We start from the raw sequence: 21,983 nt of genomic DNA, 5'->3' as shown, positions 1-21,983 counted from the left end.
TACTTGCGGGACAGTACCCAGGGTGAGCTGCACTGTTTGGACATTCCATGTTTCAGATGAGACATTAAGCGGAGGTCCCACCTCATCTTTCAAGGAGGGGAATATTGAAGACTCAATTTTGTAGAAACACTGGGGAGTTCTCCTCAGTGTATTGGCCATAGTTATCCCTTAACCATTGCTAAAACGGATCAGCTGCTCAGCATCACTCCAACTGCTGTTTGATTTAATTTATTATTGACACATGTATTAGTATACAGTGAAAAGTATTGTTTCTTGCGCGCTATAGAGACAAAGCATATCGTTCATAGAGAATGAAAGGAAAGAGTGCAGAATGTAGTGTTACAGTCATAGTTCCGGTGCAGAGAAAGACCAACTTAATGCAAGGTAGGTCCATTCAAAAGTCTGATGGCAGCAGGGAAGAAGCTGTTTTTGAGTTGGTTGGTACGTGACCTTAGACTTTTGTATCTTTTTCCCAGTGGAAAAGTTGGAAGAGAGTATGGTGCACTGGCTACTTTTCTGTGGCAGCAGGAAGTGTGGACCTTATCAACAGATGGGAGGCTGGTTTGCGTGATGGACTGGGCTTCAATCATGACCTTTTGTAGTTTATTGTGGTCTTGGGCAGAGCAGGAGCTGTACCAAGCTGTGATACAACCAGAAAGAATACTTCTTATGATGCATCTGGAGAGATTGAGAGTTGGAGCGGACTTGCCAAATTTCCTGAACCTCCTGAGAAAGTAGAGGCGTTGGTGGGCTTTCTTAACTATAGTGTTGGCATTGGAGGACCCGGACAGGTTGTTGGTGATCTGGACACCTAAAAACATGAAGCACTTGGCCTTTTCTACTTCGTCCCCATTGATGTTGGAGCATGTTTTCCATTACGCTTCCTGAAATCGATGACAATCTCCTTCATTTTGTTGATGTTGAGGGAGAGATTATTGTCATTGCACCAGGTGGGCTGGGACTAGGTGGGAGGTTAGGTGTTTCTCATGTGTCAGTGCGGACTCGATGGGCTGAAGGGCCTCTTCAGCACTGTACAATTCTGTGACAGTCAGGGAATTTGCGTTCGGAAGGTTGATTGTCATGGGATCTTATACAGGCATCAAGCAGGCAGCTGGGCCCTCAGTTTAAGGCCTCATCCAAAAGCACTGCATCTCCAACAATGCGGCACTCCCTCAGGACAGCGCTGGCGTGTCTGCCTGGATTTAGTGGTAAGGCCTCAGGGGTGGGATGTGAAGCAGCGAGCTCCCGTCTCAAAGGGAAGATGCTATTCAACTCGACTAGCTGGCATGCTGGCACCATCTGAGGGCCACTGCCTGCACCTCACCCACCCAAATCTCACTCCACCCACCTCCACTCAACCCAGCCTCCCCAAACAAACTGGGTGCACTTTAAACTAGTGAGCTAAATCCAGACGGACGATTAGCCAAAGATAGCTTCCCAAAATGACGTTGGCTGATGCGACCTTAGAGCATCTCCCTTTGCTTCATGACGGATGCGACAGGCTGGGGAGTTGCCCCGCTTGAAGACATTTGCCTCCTGCAAGGGCATTTATCCGCGCAGGCAACGGGGTGGGGGATTGCTTGAGGATTGGGGGTATGAGCAGGGTTGTGTTGCGTTGGCCCCTGTGGCAACCAGGGCATGATGTGGAGATGCTGGCGTTGGACTGGGGTAAACGCAGTAAGAAGTCTCACAACACCGGGTTAAAGTCCAACAGGTTTATTTGGTAGCAAATGCCACTAGCTTTCGGGGCAAAGCCAAAGTAGGCAGGGGACCTGAGGTGGGATGGCAGCGGGCTGGATGGAGGTTGTGGGGGGAAGGGCGTTGTGGAACCGTACCCAAGCAACCAAGAGTGGGGAGACTGATTAATAAGAAAGGCAGGCAAGGGAAAAAAGCAATAAGTGAAAGATAAAGCAACACCTTAAATGACTCACAATGTGGGGAGAAGCCTTTCAATGAATGCAACCAAACATCTTGGCAATGTGAAGAAGTAGCTGCTACCATAGCAGAGATACTCGAGAGTCTTTTTAAAGTGTTTGGCAGCAGTCAGCTTTCTGTCTGTGTGTGAGATACTACCTCTGGTGCAGCTGTGAGATAAACCAGATTAGGGAGCAGCGCAAAGGAAAAACAAGAACTGTAGCTTCCTCCTCCACCTGTAGGCAGCCGCGACACATGGTGAGGTTCCCTCGCGGCTATCCAGAGGAAATGAGGGGGCGGGTGGGGAGGCGGGCGAGAGGAAGGCAGGATTCGCCAAGCGCGCTCAGGCTGGGGCGCCAACCGCTTCGAGGTGTTTTTATTTTGAACGTGACAGAATAGAGGACGCCCTCTCGAGCAAGTGGGCAAGGGGGTGGGGGCGATGGGGAGGGCACGGAAGTGGCAGGAGGGGAGGGGGGGGGGCGACTGGAATTAAAGCTCCATCCAACAGGGTTTGCGGAATTAAGGCCCTGTGCAATAGAGCCCAGTTAAAGCTGACACCAGCAGCTGTGGGACGTGCCACACACAAATGTGGCAGTTCTGCAGGAAGAGAACATTTTCAAACAGGGAGTTTGGGGGCAGGAGATGGTGTGCGGCGGGGCGGGGGGAGTTGGTGGGAATTGGGGCAGTGTTAGAGGTGAATATAAACAGCGAATCAGTTTGGACATCAGTCTTTGCGTCTGATCAAACGTGCAATGAATCCTCAAGCAAATGAGGAAGCCATTTGGCCCATCCTGCCTGTACTGGTACTATCCTACTCATCTCTCTCCCCCTGCCCTATCCCCCCGTGGCCGTGTAAACTTTTACTTTTTGAGTTTTTCTCTTTTGGACCTTACTATCGAATTAGCTGCCGCCACCCATTCAGGTAGAATATTCCAGATCACAATCACAATCAGTATAATTAAGGACCCCACCCACCACCTCTTCCACCTTCTTCCGCCAGGAAAAAGATACAAAAGTCTGAGGACACGTACCAACCGACTCGAGGACAGACTCTTCCCTGCGGTGAAATGTGCTGTACAAAAACAAGACTTCCATTTACTTTTTCCATTTGGACCCCCATGTTGACCATTTTTGCCACTTGTGCATGTCGTGAAGATACCAGTGATGTTCTATTTGTGATGAAAGGTACAACTGGAGCAAACCTTTACATTTATTTACAGAGTTGCTCATGAGAAGCGGGCACCTCCTAACCCACCACCACAGTTTTAGTCTCAGTGTATCTTATGAGGGTCTCCAGTGAACGCCCATCATTATAGAAGGTCGTGAATGTAGCCCAATCCATCTCGCAAACCAGCCTCTGACTCTGCCTACACTTCCTGTTGCCTCGGCAAAGCAGCCAGCACAATCAAGGACCCCACACGCCTCGGACATCCTCTCTTCCGCCTTCTTCCGTCGGGAAAGAGATATAAAAGTCTGAGGTCACGTCCCAACCGACTCGAGAACAGCTTCTTCCCTGCTGCCGTCAGACTTTTGAATGGACCTACCTCGCATTAAATTGATCTTTCTTCACACCCTAGGTATGACTGTAACACCACATTCTGCACTCTCTCCTTCTCTATGAACGGTATGCTTTGTCTGTGTAGCGCGCAAGAAACAATACTTTTCACTGTGTGTTAATACATGTGACAATAAATCAAAAACTCGCTCTGCAAAACAATGTTTCCTTGTGTCATTTGTAGTTCCTTTGTCAAAGATCTTAAACCTGCGTCCCCCGTCACTGCCACAAATTCTTCTTATTTATTCTATCCAAATCAATGCTGATTTTAAATGCCTTTATAAAACCTCTTCTTCACCTCTTCCACTTGAAGAAGAGCAATACTAACTCCTTGAGTCTCTCTGCACATGAGTGAACACTCCAAAAAAACAATCCAGTGCAGCAAGTACCTTCTGCATCATCTCCAGGGCTTTGTTACAAACATACTGACATATTAAAGAACCAACTTGCATTTGTATAGCACCGTTCATGGCTCCAGGATGGCTTTGTGGCTAATTACGTATTTACTTCAAAACCACAGTCGCCAATTTGTGCATAGCAAGCTCCCACAAAGAGCAATGTGGAGGTAACGAGGTTAATCTGCTTTTTTCACTGAACATAAGAACATAAGAAATAGGAGCAGGAGTAGGCCATCCAGCCCTTCGAGCCTGCCCCGCCATTCAATAAGATCATGGCTGATCTGTTGTGGCTCAGTTCCACTTTCCGGCCCTCTCCCCATAACCCTTAATCCCCTCTCTTATCAAAAACCCATCAACCCGCTTCTTAAAAATATTTAGCCACAACTGCCTTTTAACCACTCCCCCAGAATTCTTAAAGCAGTAAATACAATAAATAAATGCTTTAAACAGTTCTACAAAGAACAAAGTGCTTTAAACTTATTTTAAACAGGTTTTTAACAGGTAAAATCTTAGCTCTCTCTCTGCTCCCTAGGTCAGGGATGTATATTGACCAGGACACCAAGGGTTAATGACACCCCATTCTTCTCTAAAACTGTGGCGTGGGATCTCTCATCTCCATCTGAGAAAAGGGGCCTCAAGTTTAATATCTTATTTGAGAGACAGAACTCTCAAAGACGCAATACCCCCTCAGCACTGTATCGGAATGTCAGCCAAGATTATATGTTCAAGTCTCTGGAGTGGGCACTTGAACCCACGACCTTGTGAACCCAAGGCAGGAACATCTGTTTTTCTACTAAATTTGTATCCTCTTTCAGGATGTGGTTGATGGTGGCAAACTGCGTCTCCCAAACATCCCTAAGTGGGGCTTTCCTATAGGACCTGTAGCAAAGCCACAACACCCACGACAGCATATCCATTGATAGGCCCACTAGGGGTGTCCCAATGGTATAGTAGTTAGCACAGCTGCCTCACAGTGCCAGGGACCCGGGTTCAATTCCGGCCTCGGGTGACTGTATGGAGTTTGCACGATCTCCCCGTGCGTGTGTGGCTTTACTCTGGATGCTCCAGTTTCCTCCCACAGCCCAAAGATGCGTGGGTTAGAGTGGATTGGCCATGCTAAGATTGTCCCTTTGCTTCAGGGGGATTAGCAGGGTAAATACATGGGGTTACGAGGTAGAGCCTGGATGGGATTGTTGTTGGTGCAGGCTCGATGGACCGAATGGCTTCTTCCTGCACTGTACGGATTCTAAGTGGATTGGCCATGCTAAATTGTCCCTTAGCGTCCCAAGATCTGAAGATTAGGGCTATTAAATATGTGGGGTGACAGGGATAGGGTCTGGGTCAAATGCTCTGTCAGAGAATCGGTGCAAACTCAATAAGCCAAATGGCCTGATTCTGCACTGTTGGGATTCTACGATTTGGAGAGTTGATGCAGACTCGATGGGCTGAATGGCCTGTTCTACACTGTAGGGATTGTATGATTTTATGACTGTCTAAACATGTGTGGCTTCAACCTAACGCGTGGTGAGTGGAACTCAAACCCAGTACCGGATGACCAATAAATGAAAGCTGAAAGTGTATTTATTAGTGTCACAAGTAGGCTTACATTAACACTGCAATGAAGTTACGGTGAAAATCCCCTAGTCGCCACACTCCAGCGCCTGTTCGGGCACATTGAGGGAGAATTTAGCATGGCCAATCCACCTAACCCATACATCTGTGGGCTGTGGGAGGAAACCGGAGCACCCGGAGGACACCCACTCAGACACAGGGAAGAACATGCAAACTCCACACAGACTCACCGTGGTCGAATCTGAATTCCAACAACTTGCATTTACATAGCGCCTTTAAAGCCAGTAGTAAATGTCCCATGGTGCTTCACAGGAAGGTCAGCAGAGACACAATCCAGACGAGCAGCTGAGTATTAACAGTACACCCTACCCTGGCACAGTATTTGTTATTGCCAGATGTATGTGTAACTGCAGGACAGAGGCTGTTTACCCAATTGAGGTCAACGTTAATTCCCTCCATTCTGCAGCTGGGATTGGAAAATCATCGTCACGCAGAGAGAGAGGCATCGAATCAATGCCATGAATTCCAGCAACACAAAACCTCAGCATATTTACCCGCCCACCACCCCCCCGACTTCAAAGGAAGAATGTGAGGGAGAAGGTTCCCCTATGGTGCATTGCTCACTCAGAGAGCTGGTGCAGACAGGATGGGCCAAATGGCCTCCTTCTTAACACTGTAACAAGGCCTGTGATTACCCTCTTCCCCTCCCCCCGAAACCCCTCACAGTGTCGCAACCCTGGCTGCAATAACGAGAGGCAAGTGGCAGACTCTTTAATCTGTGTACAGTTTTTTTCCCCCCCCACCCCCCCCCAAGTTAATTAACCCTGGGTTTAGCCACGGGGGCATTGCACCAAGACACCTGGATTTTCGCTTCTGCTGCGCTGCAATGGGTGATGCAGACTCCTCGCTCAGCCAAAGCAGATGGGAACTCGATTTAATCTCTAATGCGGGGAACAGGTGGGATGTGCTTCGACTCAATTCCCTAAGCTGTTCCAGACCTCCCAACCTTCTGGTGCAGGGAAGACGGTGCAACAGCACAACAAAAGCCAGCTGACAGCTCACACGATTTCCAAAGTGAGAGAGAGGGAGACGGAGAGAGAGAGAGAGAGAGCTCAGCCATCAGCTGGCCCAGGGCCGCCAGGAAGCTTCTTTTAAATAAGGGAGGCAAGCCAAGGACCAGCATTTATGTGGCGCCTTTCTCAGCATCAGGAAGTCCCCTCTTTAGAGTGTTGTCACGGTGGTGGCGTAAGAAACGCAGCGGCATACGCAGAAAGATCTCACCAGCATAGCAACCAGATCATTCCGTTTTGGTGACTTTGGTTGGGAGAAAGACCTCCCCCACCCCCCCCACTACTCTCCCCACCCCCAGCCATACACACCCCCCCCCCCCCACAACTTGACTAGGCTTGTACTCGTTAGAGTTTAGAAGAATGAGGGGAGATCTCATTGAGACGTATAAGATGATGAATGGGATGGATAGGATAGAGGTGGAGAGGTTCTGCCCGCTCAGAAAGGACAGTAGGACTAGAGGGCACAGCCTCAAGATAAAGGGGGAGGCGGTTTAGAACAGAGTTGAGGAGGAACCTCTTCACTCAAAGGGTGGTGAATCTCTGGAATTCTCTGCCCGTTGAAGTGGTGGAGGCTGCCTCGCTAAATATTTTTAAGACGCGGGTTGATGGGTTTTTGATAAGAGAGGGGACTAAGGGTTATGGGGAGAGGGCGGGAATGTGGAACTGAGCCACGACAGATCAGCCATGATCTTATTGAATGGCGGGGCAGGCTCGAAGGGCTAGATGGCCTACTCCTGCTCCTATTTCTTATGTTCTTATGTTCTTATTGACCCTACCTCCCCCCACTTCCCGCTGCCTCCCTATCCCTCCTTTGCATCCTGCTGTGGGACCTCTTACCCAAGAGGGCAGACAGGGCCTCGGTTCATTGCCTCATCAAAGGGCAGCCCCTCTGACCCTCCCTCAGTCTCGCTAACGGTGACACACCCTGAGAATTCCCCCTGCCACATTCACTGAGCTCCCAACCATTCCCGCAAGCACTGGGGGAACTCCTTTAATTCCTCCCCCGTCCTTATTCCCTGAAGCTACAGTTGTGCAACAAGCTCGGCCTGCTTTAGAGCGCTTTGTGTAAACAGTCACCACATTTTTTTTTCATTGTGCTGTAAGGCTCGTGCTGATAGCCAGTTCATAGGTCTTGATGTCTGTGCGGAGTCTGCATGTTCTCCCCGTGTCTGCGTGGGTTTCCTCCGGGTGCTCCGGTTTCCTCCCACAGTCCAAAGATGTGCGGGTTAGGTGGATTGGTCATGTTAGATTGTCCCTTAGTATCAGGGGGACTTGCTAGGGTAAATAAGTTGGGTTAGGGGGATAGGGCCTGGGTGTGATTGTTATCAGTGCAGACTCAATGGGCTGAATGGCCTCCTTCTGCACTGCAGGGTTCTTATGATGAGAAAGCTCTCCTCAGCATTACAGAGTCATGTGTGACTGGAGCTATTTCCAGCTGAATAATCTAACTGCGGGCGAGGGCAACAGAACCAAGCACACCCCAACCCTCACCCTTTCACCCACACCTTCCAGCAAAGGTCACTACATAATACAAAGGAGCAGGAACCTTGGCTGATCTTATTCCAGATCCTTATCACCTCCAACACCACCCTTAGTCTGTGATCAACAGCGGAGGGCTCCTGGTGCTATATTAGCTTCATACACACACACCCGGATCTTTCCATGGCCAAGGCCAATGCTCAGATTCTCCAGGTTTAATGGACAGTGACAACCTCAAACAAGGCAGGTGATCTGTTAAACCAACACCCTGTCTGCCCTCTGGGTTGGACATATCCCACAGCACCGTAACCAACAGAGAACAGTGTCCTGGTCAACACGTTCTTTTCCATTAATTCGTGCATATGGGCGTCGCTAGCTGGCCAGCATTTATTGCCCATCCCTAGTTGCCCTTGGAGGGCATTTGAGAGTCATCCACATTGCTGTGACTCTGGACTCACATATAAGGGTGACTCTGTCAACACTTGTCTGACTTTTAACCACAGAATCATAGAACCTACAATACAGAAGGAGGCTAGTCAGTCCATCAAGCCTGCACCGACAACAATCCCACCCAGGTCCCATCGCCGTAACCCCACATATTTAGCCTTCTCATTCCCCTGACACCAAGGGGCAATTTATCATGGCCAATCCACCTAACCCGCACATCTTTGGAGTGTGGGAGGAAACCGGAGCACCCGGAGGAAACTCACGCAGACACGGGGAGAATATGCAGACTCCACACAGACAGTGACCCAAGGTCAGAATCAAACCTGGTTCCTGGCACAGTAAGGCAGCAGTGCTAACCCACTGTGCCACCATGCCACCCTCAATTTGTTTTGATACAAGCTTGGTAAACTTAGTAAGAAAGTCAAGGATTATGGGGATAAGATGGGAAATTGGAGTTGAGGATTATCACATCAGATCAGTCATGATTTCACTGAATGGTGGAGCAGACTCGATGGGACGAATGGCCTATTTCTGCTCCTAAATCTTATGGCCTTATGAACCTGGTGATTGTTTCCAGCATTTTCTCTTTATTTTACGATGACGTTACTTGACAATTATCACAATGTTGTTCCTGGGAGTTACTGTGTGCAAATTGGTTGCCATGTTTCCTACGTTACCACTGCAGCTACGCACATGTACTTTATTAGTTGCAAAGCGTTTTGGGACACCTCGTGGTCATAAAAGCTATTAAATAAATGCAAGCCTGTCAGTGTAGCGTGGGAGATTGCTAGAACTTCACATTGGCAACAACAGGAGTCTCTTTGATTCTTTGATTGCAGCCCAGTGTATCACACAGAGCAGCCTACCATCCATTGACTCTGTCTACACTTCCTGCTGCCTTGGCAAGCATAATCAAGGACCCCACACACCCCAGACACTCTCTCTTCCACCTTTTCTCATCAGGTAAAAAATACAAAAGTCTGAGGTCACATACCAACCAACTCAAGAACAGCTTCTTCCCTGCTGCCGTCAGACTTTTGAATGGACCTTTTGAATGGATTAAGTTGACCTTTCTCTACACCCTAGATATTGCTGTCAGACTGCATCCCGCACTCTGTCCTTTCCTTCTCTAGGAACGGTATGTTTTGTCTGTATAGCGCGCAAGAAATAATACTTTTCACTGTATGCTAATATACGTGACAATAATAAATCGACTCAAATCAAATCAAAATCCAAAACATAGGTTTCATATTCTATAGTTTCCAAGTGGACATGGGGCAGGATCCCCTTGCCTCTCCACCTCCCACCACTGTTAATAGAAATTCCCATTGATTCCACCCCATGCTGCCAGGAATCGTATGGTGGGGATGTGTTGTCAGCGGGAAGGGAGATTCCATGATTAGTACTTACATCTGTGGACATAATGGTATAGAAATGTCTGTTTGACTGTTGCGCATTTTGCCACTGATCTCTTGCCCACTTAACCTACCACCCTCATTCGCCAGCCACATCTGCCAGACACACTGGGTGGTGATAAGGAATGAGAACCCACATTAGTTTATCCCCTGCCCAGCCTGGGGACAGACCGACTGACAGTGTGGTACTGTCACCCTCACCTATGGGATAAACTAATGCAATAAAACACAGCAACCTGTCCAGTCTCCTTTGATTGAACCTCTACCACCAAGAAGAACGGGAGCAGCAGGTGCACGGGAACTCACACTCTGCATGTTTTCATGCAAAACATCTGCACATTTTCTTCCAAGTCACAAACTGTCCTGACGTAAAGTTTATTCATTGGTCAGAAGTCAGCTTACATTAACGCTGCAGTGAAGTTACTGTGAAAATCCCCTGGTCGCCACACTCCGATGCCTGTTCGGGTACACTGTGGGAGAATTTAGCATGGCCAATGCACCTAACCAGCACGCCTTTCAGACTGTGGGAGGGAACCGGAGCACCCAGAGGAAACCCACGCAGACATGGGTAGAACGTGCAAACTTCGCACAGACAGTGACCCCAGCCGGGAACTGAACCCCGGTCGCTGGCGCTAGTGCTAACCACTGCGCCACCGTGCTGCCCTTTACTAGCTGTTCCCTCGTCACGACTGGCACAGCACCCTCGAACTGCCTCCCTAACAGCACAGTGGGTGTGCCTGCCTCAGAAGGACAGCAGCGGTTCCAGAAGGCGGCTCACCTATCGCCTTCTCGAGGCAAATGAGGAGGTGGAATGATTGCTGGCCTTGCCAGTGGGGCCCACAACCCTACAGTGAACTTTTATCACACAAATCAGCAATCAAAGCTCGCTGCTGTGTAAGGCTACGTGCAAACTGATCCACCAGTTCTTTCCCAGCTATGTAGATATCACACAGAAAGACAAAGGTATCACACTGCATCAAATATTCCTTATTGGTTTACATAAAGGGTTCTCCGTTGAAAGATAAGGATGTGTGTTAACAGACAGCTGCAGCGAGACTCTGGGTCACTGCAACAGGGTAACGGCTTCTTATCACAGACAATTCTTTGTGAAAAAATGAAAGTGTGGTGTAAGTGACTGTTCCTATCTCTGAACTGGTACAATAAACAGCAGAATAGTATTGTGTAAAAAGATTGTTGGGAGGGAGAGTTTGGCCTGAACAAATTCCTTTTTGGCTGAAACATTTCTAAAGAAACCCATCATCAGAGTAGGAAAATACCACAGGTCACATCATATACACCAACCCAGTATATACACCAACCCAGTGTATACGCCAACCCAGTGTATACGCCAACCCAGTGTATACACCAACCCAGTGTATACACCAACCCAGTTTGTACGCCGACCCAGTGTATACACCGACCCCGTGTATATGCCGACCCAGTGTATGCACCGACCCAGTGCATATGCCAACCCAGCGTCCACACAAATCCAGTGTATATGCCCACCCAGTGTATATGCAACCCAGTGTATACGCCGACCCAGTGTATGCGCTGACCCAGTGTATATGCCAACCCAGCGTATAAGATGATTCAGTGTATTAGCCAACCCAGGTATCAGCCGACACAGCTAATGTTCCAGGGACCCGGGTTCGAATCCCACCACGGCAGATGGTGGAATTTGAATTCGATAAAAAAATCTGGAATTAAGAACCTACTGATGACCATGAAACCATTGTCGATTGTCGGAAAAGTCCATCTGGTTCACTAATGTCCTTTAGGGGAGGAAATCTGCCGTCCTTACCTGGTCTGGCCTACATGTGACTCCAGAACTACAAAAATGCGGTTGACTCTCAACTGCCCTCAAGCAACTAGGGATGGGCAATAAATGCTGGCCAGCCAGCGTCGCCCATGTCCCATGAATGGATTCTTAAAAATATGTTTTTTAATGGTATTGTTTGAGGGGTAAACACTGATCGGGACACCCAGGATAACTCCCCTGCTCTCCTTCAGGATTGTACCAGGTTACTGAGCCTTAGGACAGGATTTTCCAGTCACGCTCGCTCTGAAACTGGAAAATCCCACCTGAGATCAATGGGCCTTTACATGGTCTGCCCCATTACCCACCCCCCACCCTCACCGCCTGCTACGATCCCCATAACTGACAGCAGAATGCAGACTAGCCTGGGACTAGTGTTGTGAGAGAACCTGATTGCTACCTCCACTGTGTTTTTTTTAGACATTGGCAAGATCAATGTTAGATCATTCTGATTCACTCTATAGAGGCCAGAGACATGGCTCCGATTGCACTGGCCTGTGCAGACTTGTCCAACCTCTTGGGAAGATGGTTGGGAAATAGCCTTCAGCTGCCTGGGCCCCACGCTCAGGAATTCCTTCCTTAAATCCTTCTGCCTCTGCCTTGGTTTTGAGACGCTTCTGAAAATCTACCTCTTTGACCAAGTGCTTAGTCACCTACCCGAATACCTGCCTGGATGAGTGTCAGATTTGCCTTCCTGATTGTGGTTCGCACTGCTGCCTCACAGTGCCAGGGACCCGGGTTCAATTCCTGCCTTGGGTGACTGTCTGTGTGGAGCCTGCACATTCTCCCCGTATCTGTGTGGGTTTCCTCTGGGTGCTGCGGTTTCCTCCCACAGTCTAAAGGTGTGCGGGTTAGATTGATGGGCCATGTTAAATTGCCCATTAGTGTCTGGGGAATTAGCAGTGTAGACATGTGGGGTTACGGAGATAGGGCCTGGGTGGGATTGTTGTTGATGCAGGGTCAATGGGCCAAATGTCCTCTTTCGGCACTGAAGGGATTCTATGATTAAGCTCCTGTGAAGTGTCTTGGGGTTTCTTTTCCTTTGTTAAAGGCACTATATAAATTCAAGCAGTTTTACTGCCATGTAATAGCACCTACTAGAGAGTACCTACGCGTGGATGTGGACAAGGGGAGCGGTTACGGCTTGGGAGACAGGCTCTTACGATTCACTTACCCCGTGGTAACGGCTCTAGGTGGTCAGGAAGGCGAATGGGATGCTGGCCTTCATAGCGAAGGGGATTGAATATAAAAGTAGGGAGGTCTTGCTGCAGCTGTATAGGGCATTGGTGAGGCCGCAGCTGGAGTACTGTGTGCAGTTTTGGGCGCCGCACCTGCACAAAGATATTTTGGCCTTGGAGGGAGTGCAGAGGAGGTTTACTAGGCTGATACCGGAGTTGAGGGGGTTGAGCTATGAGGAGAGGCTGAATAAACTAGGCTTGTACTCGTTGGAGTTTAGAAGAATGAGGGGAGATCTCATTGAGACATATAAGATGATGAATGGGATGGATAGGATAGAGGTGGAGAGACTCTTCCCGCTCAAAAAAGACAGTAGGACTAGGGGGCACAGCCTCAAGATAAAGGGGGGGCGGTTTAGAACGGAGTTGAGGAGGAACTTCTTCACTCAAAGGGTGGTGAATCTCTGGAATTCTCTGCCCGTTGAAGTGGTGGAGGCTGCCTCACTAAATAGTTTTAAGACGCGGGTTGATGGGTTTTTGATAAGAGAGGGGATTAAGGGTTATGGGGAGAGGGCGGGAAGGTGGAACTGAGCCACGGCAGATCAGCCATGATCTTATTGAATGGCGGGGCAGGCTCGAAGGGCTAGATGGCCGACTCCTGCTCCTATTTCTTATGTTCTTATGTTCTTATGACTGACATTGAGCAGGGTGGGATTGGGAGAACACACCTACGTGGCTCTGCAGCGGGACTTGGGTCTAGCACGGGTTCTGTAAGCAGCAGATGTTTGCTTAGCGCACAGGGTGAAGGTCTGCAAAGATCATTTTAATTCTCAGTTTGAAGCTGAATGTGAAACGCTCGCAGGAGTGGAGAATGTGATCGGTGACACAATGACACAGTCGCACTGCACCCAATAAAACAAGTCACAGGATCTGGATGAATAGAAGCATTTTCCCAGGGTGGAAGAGTAAATTACTGGGGGGGGGGGGGGGGGGGGCACAGGTTTATGATGCGAGGGGCAAGGTTTAAAGGAGATGTACGAGGCAAGTTTTTTACACAGAGAGTGGTGGGTGCCTGGAACTTGGGGGGAGATAGTGAAAGCAGATACCATAGTGATTTTTAAGGGACATCTGGACAAATATATGAATAGGATGGCAATAGAGGGATATGGTCCCTGAAGGGTAGGGGGTTTTAGTTCAGACGGGCAGTGTGGTTGGTGCAGGCTTGGAGGGCCGAAGGGCCTGTTCCTGTGCTGTAATTTTCTTTGTTCTGGCGATAATACCCACCCCCCAGACCGAACCATCGCCTATTGCTGTCTGTGAGAGCTCGCTGTGTTCGAATTGGCTGCGGGTGCTTTCTGCAGCAGCCACTGCCCTTCAAACATTCCCCGCTGGATATGAAGCATTTTGGGGAGTTCTGGTGTGGTGAATGATCACTATTTAAATCCAAGTTTATTCAAGCCTTTCCATTCAAACTTTCCGTCTTATTGGTGAGTTCAGGAGGGCTGCAGAGGCGGGTGAAGTATTTGCTGTGTAAACCTCCACACCGTTGAAACATCTTACGGGAAAGGAGCCTCTTGTCCAGCGCGGACCCACATTACAATCACCAGTCTGAAAACATCTGTAAACGCTACACTCTTGCTGCCACTCACTGCGCGTCGGGTCAGTCTGCAAGGCAGATTCCACTGCGCCACCCAGCAGCCCAGGATATTGGAGTACAGTACAATCCTGTTAAACGTAGAGAACAGGAATACCTGCCTGGGGAGTGGGGCGCATACAAGGATACACTCATGCACAAGTATGGTCAACATGGGCTCCATATTCGTAGTATCAATTGCCTGGGGGAAGGGGATTGAGAGTTCTCCCTCTTCACGGCCACTAGTTGAGACAGGCAGCCCGCTAACATTACAGAGCTGGCTACAGCAAGACTGCAAGCAATACTGTCCAGCAGAGGATGTGACACTTGTGAATCCACCCCAACCAGTCAGGGATAAATCAAGAGGAACTTCCAAATGGTGAGGAACCAGGGACTGTAGAGGGTGCAATGAGTTCTGGGCATCCAAGCACTCAAATCATTCAAAGCTGGTAGCCAGTTACAAAAAACAATCAGAAAGGCTAATGGAATGTTGGCCTTTATCTCAGGGGGGAGGAAGTTCTGCTTCAGATGTGTAGCACTCTGTTCATACCCAAACTGAGGGACTGCCTTCAGTTCCGGGCACCTGGAAGGATATATGGGCCTTCAGATTTGCACAAATGTGCCTTGTATTCTCTTGAATGTTGTAGATCGAGGGCTGGCTCAATCCATCCCCTTTAAATATGAAAAGGGATTTGACCGGGTAGATATGGTGAAACTTTTCTTCAGTACGAGGGTCAGGAACGAGGTGACATAATCTAAAATCAGACCTGGCCATTGAGGGGTGAAATCCCTTTTCCACACAGAGGGAGGTATTTTCCAGTCCTGCCGCCACAGGAATCATAGCAGATGGGAAGGATGGGACGGGGAGACCATGTCAATGCTCGTTGATACAGGACCGTTTGTGACTGTGGATACAACAGATACAGGATCTTCCTGTGTATATAATAGATATAAGACTGCTCTTGTGTATATAACAAATACAGGACTGCTCCTGTCTGTGTATATAACATGTACAGGACTGTTCCTGATTGTGTATATAATAGATACAGGATAGTTCATGACTGCGTATATAACAGATACAGGACCTTTCCTGCCTGTATATAACAGATACAGGACCTTTCCTGTATATATAACAGATACAGGACCATTCCTGTATATATAACAGATACAGGACCATTCCTGACTGTACATAACAGGGTAAAAAGTCTGACAACACCAGGTTTAAGTCTAACTGATTCACCTGACGAAGGGACTAACCCCGAGACCTAGTGAGTGTACTATCAAATAAATCGGTTGAACTTAAACCTGGTGTTGTCAGACTTTTTATTGTGTTTACCCCAGTCCAACGCTGGCATATCCACATCATGTACATAACAGATACAGGACCGTTCGTGACTGTGTATATAACAGATACAGGGCTGTTCCTGACTGTGTATATAACAGATACAGGACTGTTCCTGACTGTGTGTATAACAGATACAGGACTGTTCCTGACTGTGTATATAACAGATACAGGACTGTTCCTGACTGTGTATATAACAAATACAGGACTGTTCCTGACTGTGTATATAACAGATACAGGACTGTTCCTGACTGTGTATATAACAGATACAGGACTGTTCCTGACTGTGTATATAACAGATACAGGACTGTTCCTGACTGTGTATATAACAGATACAGGACTGTTCCTGACTGTCTATATAACAGATACAGGGCTGTTCCTGTGTATATAACAGATACAGGACCATTCCTGTGTATATAACAGATACAGGACTGTTCCTGACTGTATATAACAGATACAGGACTGTTCCTGACTGTGTATATAACAGATACAGGGCTGTTCCTGTGTATATAACAGATACAGGACCATTCCTGTGTATATAACAGATACAGGACTGGTCCTGACTGTGTATATAACCCATACAGGACTGTTCCTGTTTGTGTATATAACAGATAAAAATACTGTTCCTGACTGTGCATAACAGATAGCGAGCAGTGTTATGAAGTTTTGCAATTACAATTCGATGAAAGTTAAAATGTACGAAGCCAAATAAAAGACAATGACAAGACCAAAACAAGCTCCAAGATAACTTGTTGCGCTGAGCGATGAAATGGCGCAGAATAAACAAGCATATTGTCTGCTGGTGTGATCTAAATAGGCAAATACGGGGGGGGGGGGGACAATCTGTACAAGATCATTCTTCTCCATTCCTCTCAAAATTAATATTTTAAAGAAAAATTGAAACAAAACTCCAAACAGCTGCCCCTTTCTATTGTTTGGGTTAGCACTGTAACTTTGTTTAAAAAATCAAGGATTGCAGCCCAGACTTGGGAAAGAGATCTCAGATAAATGCACCGATTCTACCCCCGTCTGTCACATCGCCCAAGGCCAGCAGAACACAAGCAGCACAGTTAGCTACAAGCCGCCTCAAGCGCCGTCCCAAAGCCACTGGTAAAAGTTGCCCGGAGTCCCACAGCAACATGCTCACAGCTGACTGTGTCTCTGTCTCTTCCATCAATCACCTTTAAGGCTTTTGTTTTAAAGTAAGGGGGGGGGGGGGGGGTTGCTATAGCTCCAACTGGGGAACATTGTTGGGAGGGGGGAGTGGGAGTGGGGAAAGTTTATAATCCTGCCCCCCACCCTTCTCTCCCTTTCCCATTGGAATGGAACAAAGGCAAGTTCCCTGAAAGCAGCTGAACAAAAGTGCACTCACCCTGATAAGCGCCAGAAATTCCCACCATCTCCAATCATCTGACTCGAGTTGGGAAAAGTTCTGGAGAGACAGGAGATTTGAAGCAATCCACTTTGTCTCTTGCAGTGACTGAAGTTCGTTCGTTCTTGTGTGGGAGAGAGAGAGAGAGAGACTGAGCTACAGTGTCTGATTAAACCTCCAGCGCTTGGGTAGGGGAAACGAGTACAGCTTCAACCAATGCATGCAACAAGGGGGCTGGCACTTCAACCCCCCCTCCCTCCCTCCCTCTCAACAGCCCAGTCAAATAAACGGCCAGGGCCAGCAAACAGACTTGGAACTGTATTTACCACTCCATTTCCCCCCGCCCCATTTTCCATGTAGCTTCAGTGTTTTTTTTTGATGTGAGACAGTACTTTTTTCTCTGCCACCCACCCCAATCTTGGTGAATATTCTGTGAAAGCCACAAGTCACCCGCCCGCAAAAGCAGACAAAGGAAACAGCACTCAGCGTATCGCCCACTGCAACTCACTCTATCCCCCCCCCACCCGCCCCCCAGTTCCCAGGGGCCAGTTTCCTCCTCACCGCATTAACGCAGTTGCTTTCTCACGCCAGCATTGTATTTTTCTAACCTCCACGCACTTTTTAAAAGTGGGGCCGGGACGATAGCAACACTGGCCAGAAACACTCCAGGAAAAGTTCAACAAAGAACTTGCATTTATGTAGCAGCCATTCACAACTTCAGTAAAGTTTAAGTTAGGTTCAAATTTATTTATTAGGCACAAGCAGGCTTACATTAACACTGCAATGAAGTTACTGTGACATTCCCCTAGTTGCCACACTCCGGTGCCTGTTCGGGGACACTAAGGGACAATGTAGCATGGCCAATTCACCTAACCTGCACATCTTTGGTCTGTGGGAGGAAACTAGAGCACCTGGAGGAAGCCAGTGGGTCCAGAGAATCCCCACAGTGAGCAGGGAGCCATTCGGCCCATCGAGACTGCAGTTACTGTCCGACAGATTGGATTTCATTTGATTTATTATTGTCACATGTATAGTATACAGTGAAAAGTATTGTTTCTTGCACACTATACAGACAAAACATACCATTCATAGAGAAGGAAATGAGAGAGTGCAGAATGTTGTGTTACAGTCAGGCCTAGGGTGTAGAGAAAGATCAACTTAATGTGAAGTACATCTATTCAAAAGTCTGATGGCAGCCGGGATGAAGCTGTTCTTGAGTTGGTTAGTACGTGATCTCAGACTTTTGTATTTTTTCCCGATGGTAGAAGGTGGAAGAGAGAATGTCCGGGCTGCGTGGGGTCCTTAATTATTCTGGCTGCTTTTCCGAGGCAGAGGGAGGTGTAGACAGAGTCAATGGTTGGGAGGCTGATTTGTGTAATGAGTATCTTACCCAGACCCAATTCCTTTAAGCCGCACATTTACCCCACTAACCCCTCCTAACCTACACTAAGTGTCAATTTAGCATGGTCAATCCACCTAACCTGCACATCTTTGGACTGTGGGAGAAAAGGTTAAAGTTTACTTTGTACTGTCACAAGTAGGCTTACATTAACACTGCAAAGAAGTTACTGTGAAAATCCCCTAGTCGCCACACTCCGGCACCTGATCGGGTACACTGAGCATGACCAATGCAGCTAACCAGCACGTCTTTCAGACTGTGGGAGGAAACTGGAGCACCCAGAGGAAACTCACATAGACATGGGGAGAATGTGCAGACCCCACACAGGCAGTGACCCAAGCTGGGAATCGAACTGTTTAAAAAAGAAGGTAGACAAAAGGCGGGTAACTGTAGGCTGATTAACTTAAATTCTGTAGTGGGGAAAATGCTTGAATCTATCATCAAGGAAGAAATAGCGAAACATAGAAATTGTCCCATTGAGAAGACACAGCATGGGTTCATGAAGGGCAGGTCATGTTTAACTAACTTACTGGAATTCTTTGAGGACATTATAAGCACGGTAGACAGCAGGTGGATGTGGTGTACCTGGATTCCCAGAAGGCATTTGACCAGGTGCCGCACCAAAGGCTGATCCATAAGATAAAGGTGCATGATGTTACGGGTAATGTATTAGCCTGGATAAAGGATTGGTTAACTAACAGAAAGCAAAGAGTGGGGCTAAATGGGTAGTTTTCTGGTTGGCAATCAGTGACTAGTGATGTGCTTCAGGGATCAGTAAATGTTTATGATTTACATAGATAATTTGGAGTTGGGGACCAATTGTAGTGTATTGAAGTTCGCAGATGACACTAAGATGAGTGGTAGAGCAAAATGTGCAGAGGACACTGAAAGTCTGCAGGGGGATATAGATAGTTTAAGTGAATGGGCAAGGGTCTGGCAGATGGAGTACAATGTTGGCAAATGTGAGATCATCCATTTTGGTAGGAATAACAGTAAAATGGACTATTACTTAAATGGTAAAAAAAAATGCAGCATGTTGTTGTGCAGAGGGACCTGGGTGTCCTTGTGCATGAATTACAAAAAGTTGGTTTGCTGGTATAGTAGGTAATTAAGAAGGCAAATGGAATTTTGTCCTTTGTTGCTAGAGGGATGGAGTTTAAAAATAGTGAAGTCATGTTGCAGCTGTATAAGGTGTTGGTGAGGCCATGCCTGGAATACTGTGTACAGTTTTGGTCTCCTTACTTAAGAAAGGATATACTGGCACTGGAGGGGGTGCAGAAGAGATTCACTAAGCTGATTCTGGAATGGAGAGGGTTGGCTTATGAGGAGAGACTGACTAGACTGGGACTATACTCATTGGAATTCAGAAGAATAAGGGAGGCCTTACAGAAACATATCAAATTATGAAGGGAATAGATAAGATGGAAGCAGGGAGGTTGTTTCCACTGATGGGTGAAACCAGAACTAGGGAGCATAAGCTCAAAATAAGGGGGAGCAGATTTAGGACTGAGTTGAGGAGGAACTTCTTCACCCAAAGGGTTGTGAAACAGTAGAATTCCCTGCCAGTGAAGCAGTTAACGCTACCTCTTTGACTGTTTTTAAGGCAAAGATAGCTAGAATGTTTGAACAGAAAAATAATTAAGGGTTATGGTGAGTGGGCGGGTAAGTAAAGCTGAGTCCATGGAAAGAGCGGAGCAGCCTTGGAGGGGCTAGATGGCCTACTCCTGCTCCTAGATCATATGTTTTTATATTCTTATTAGTGGCCATGCCCTTAGTGCCTGGGCCCTATGCTATGGAATTCCCTCCCTTATCTCCCTGCCGTTGACCTTTCCTTCCACTTTTAGAACACCCCTTAAAACCTACCTCCTTGACCAAGCTTTTGCTAATCCGCCCTTACGTAACTTTATTTGATTCAAGGTCACATTTCGCTTTATAATGCTCCCACGAACTGACTTGGGATGCTTCAATACATTGGAAGTGCTATATAAATGCAAGTTGTTGTTGTGATTGTTGCTTTGAGTCGTCAGGACAGATGGACAAGACCTTGGTTTAATATTCTATGCAATAGCACGACAATACAACACTCACACAGCAGTGTCAAGATAATAGGCTGACGTTTTCTCAGAGCCGTTCTTTATGTAATCTCCTAATTTTCTCCAATGAAGTTAAGATGGTCGAGGAAGAGCAGTCCCAAGGAAGCACCCAACCTAGGGTTTGAAGTGACTGGGGGGAAAAGTTTCCATCCCTTTGAGGGGCTATCAATATTTGGAATTTAAACTTTCCCTGGAAAATAAAGGAAATAATTACTCAGAGGCCAGTGGGCCTTCACCATATTCCCTTCATTTACATACTTGTCTCCACTCCTAAGAGTGCTTCAAGTACACAGTCAGAATCCGGAGGGTCAGTGACCCTGACTCTGCTCAACATATACACAGGAGGGACTCCCTGATTGGGGAGGCAATCATTACCTCAATCAGGGAGCTCATACTCCAGGAGGCCCACCTCATGGGCTTCATTGAGATCATTATAATGACCCTATCAGGAAACCCCCTCATCACAATATGTGGAATTGCTCTAAGAATTCTCACGACAAGTCTTACTGTGCTTATCCCAGTCCGACACCAGCATCTCCACATGAACTGCCCTAACACAGGGATTCTCAACAACAATAATTTGCATTTATACAAAATCTTTAGCACAAATCCCAAGTGTTTTATTGCAATGTTATCAAATAGGGTTTGACACTGAGCATCATAAAGAGATATATTGGACGGGATTTTCCAGCCACATTCTTCCCAAGACCAGAAATTCCCATCTGTGCTCAACGGACTTTTAAACGATCCACCAAATTTTCCATCCAGTCTGTTATGATTCCCACAGTGGGCCAGACAGGAGATTTCCAACTGCCAAGACAGATGACCAAACAGGTAGGTTTTTAAGGAATGTCTTCAAGGAGAGGGAGAGAGGTTGAGGGGGAGGGGGTGGGGGTGTGGGGGAGTGGGGGGGGCGGGGGGGCAGCTCCAGAACTTAGGGCAAAGCCGGCTGAAGGCATGGCCATCAATGATTGGACAATTAAGCACTGGTCAGAACTGGAGCAGTGCAGAGATCTCGGAGGGTTATAAGGTCAGAGGGGCTTCCAAAGATGGAGAGGGGTGAGGCTGACTGAGTTATGGGCTTGTCATGGGATTGTGGAAGCCTAAGAAAGGGCTATAAAAAGAACTTGCATTTATATAGTGCCATTCACAACTCTAAAGTGCCTTAAAGCCAATTTTAGGAGTGTAGTCAAATTCTGTCCTATACATAAACATATATATATATAATATAGTCATGTACAGATATATACAGAAACATATATATTTATAGGTTAGATTGATTGGCCATGCTAAATTGTCCCTT

At 47.4% G+C, this 21,983-nt stretch overlaps 1 protein-coding gene across 1 annotated transcript in view; it reads right to left on the bottom strand.

The window, feature by feature from the left end:
* Positions 1–17,303, bottom strand: part of LOC145353814 (protein CBFA2T1-like) — a 124,885-nt gene extending 107,582 nt beyond the window's left edge. The window contains exon 1 of the mRNA XM_080204642.1: positions 17,189–17,303. Within this exon, the coding sequence (XP_080060768.1) occupies positions 17,189–17,216 (28 nt within the window). The 5' untranslated portion in view covers positions 17,217–17,303. The remainder of the gene's footprint in view (positions 1–17,188) is intronic.
* Between the last annotated feature and the right edge of the window lie 4,680 nt (positions 17,304–21,983).

The sequence above is a fragment of the Carcharhinus amblyrhynchos genome, chromosome 16 (genome assembly GCF_965287045.1).
Source record: "Carcharhinus amblyrhynchos chromosome 16, sCarAmb.v2.hapA, whole genome shotgun sequence".
NCBI lineage: Eukaryota > Metazoa > Chordata > Chondrichthyes > Carcharhiniformes > Carcharhinidae > Carcharhinus > Carcharhinus amblyrhynchos.
The sequence above is the reverse complement of the archived record's forward strand: the minus strand, read 5'-3'. Positions and strand labels throughout refer to the sequence as shown.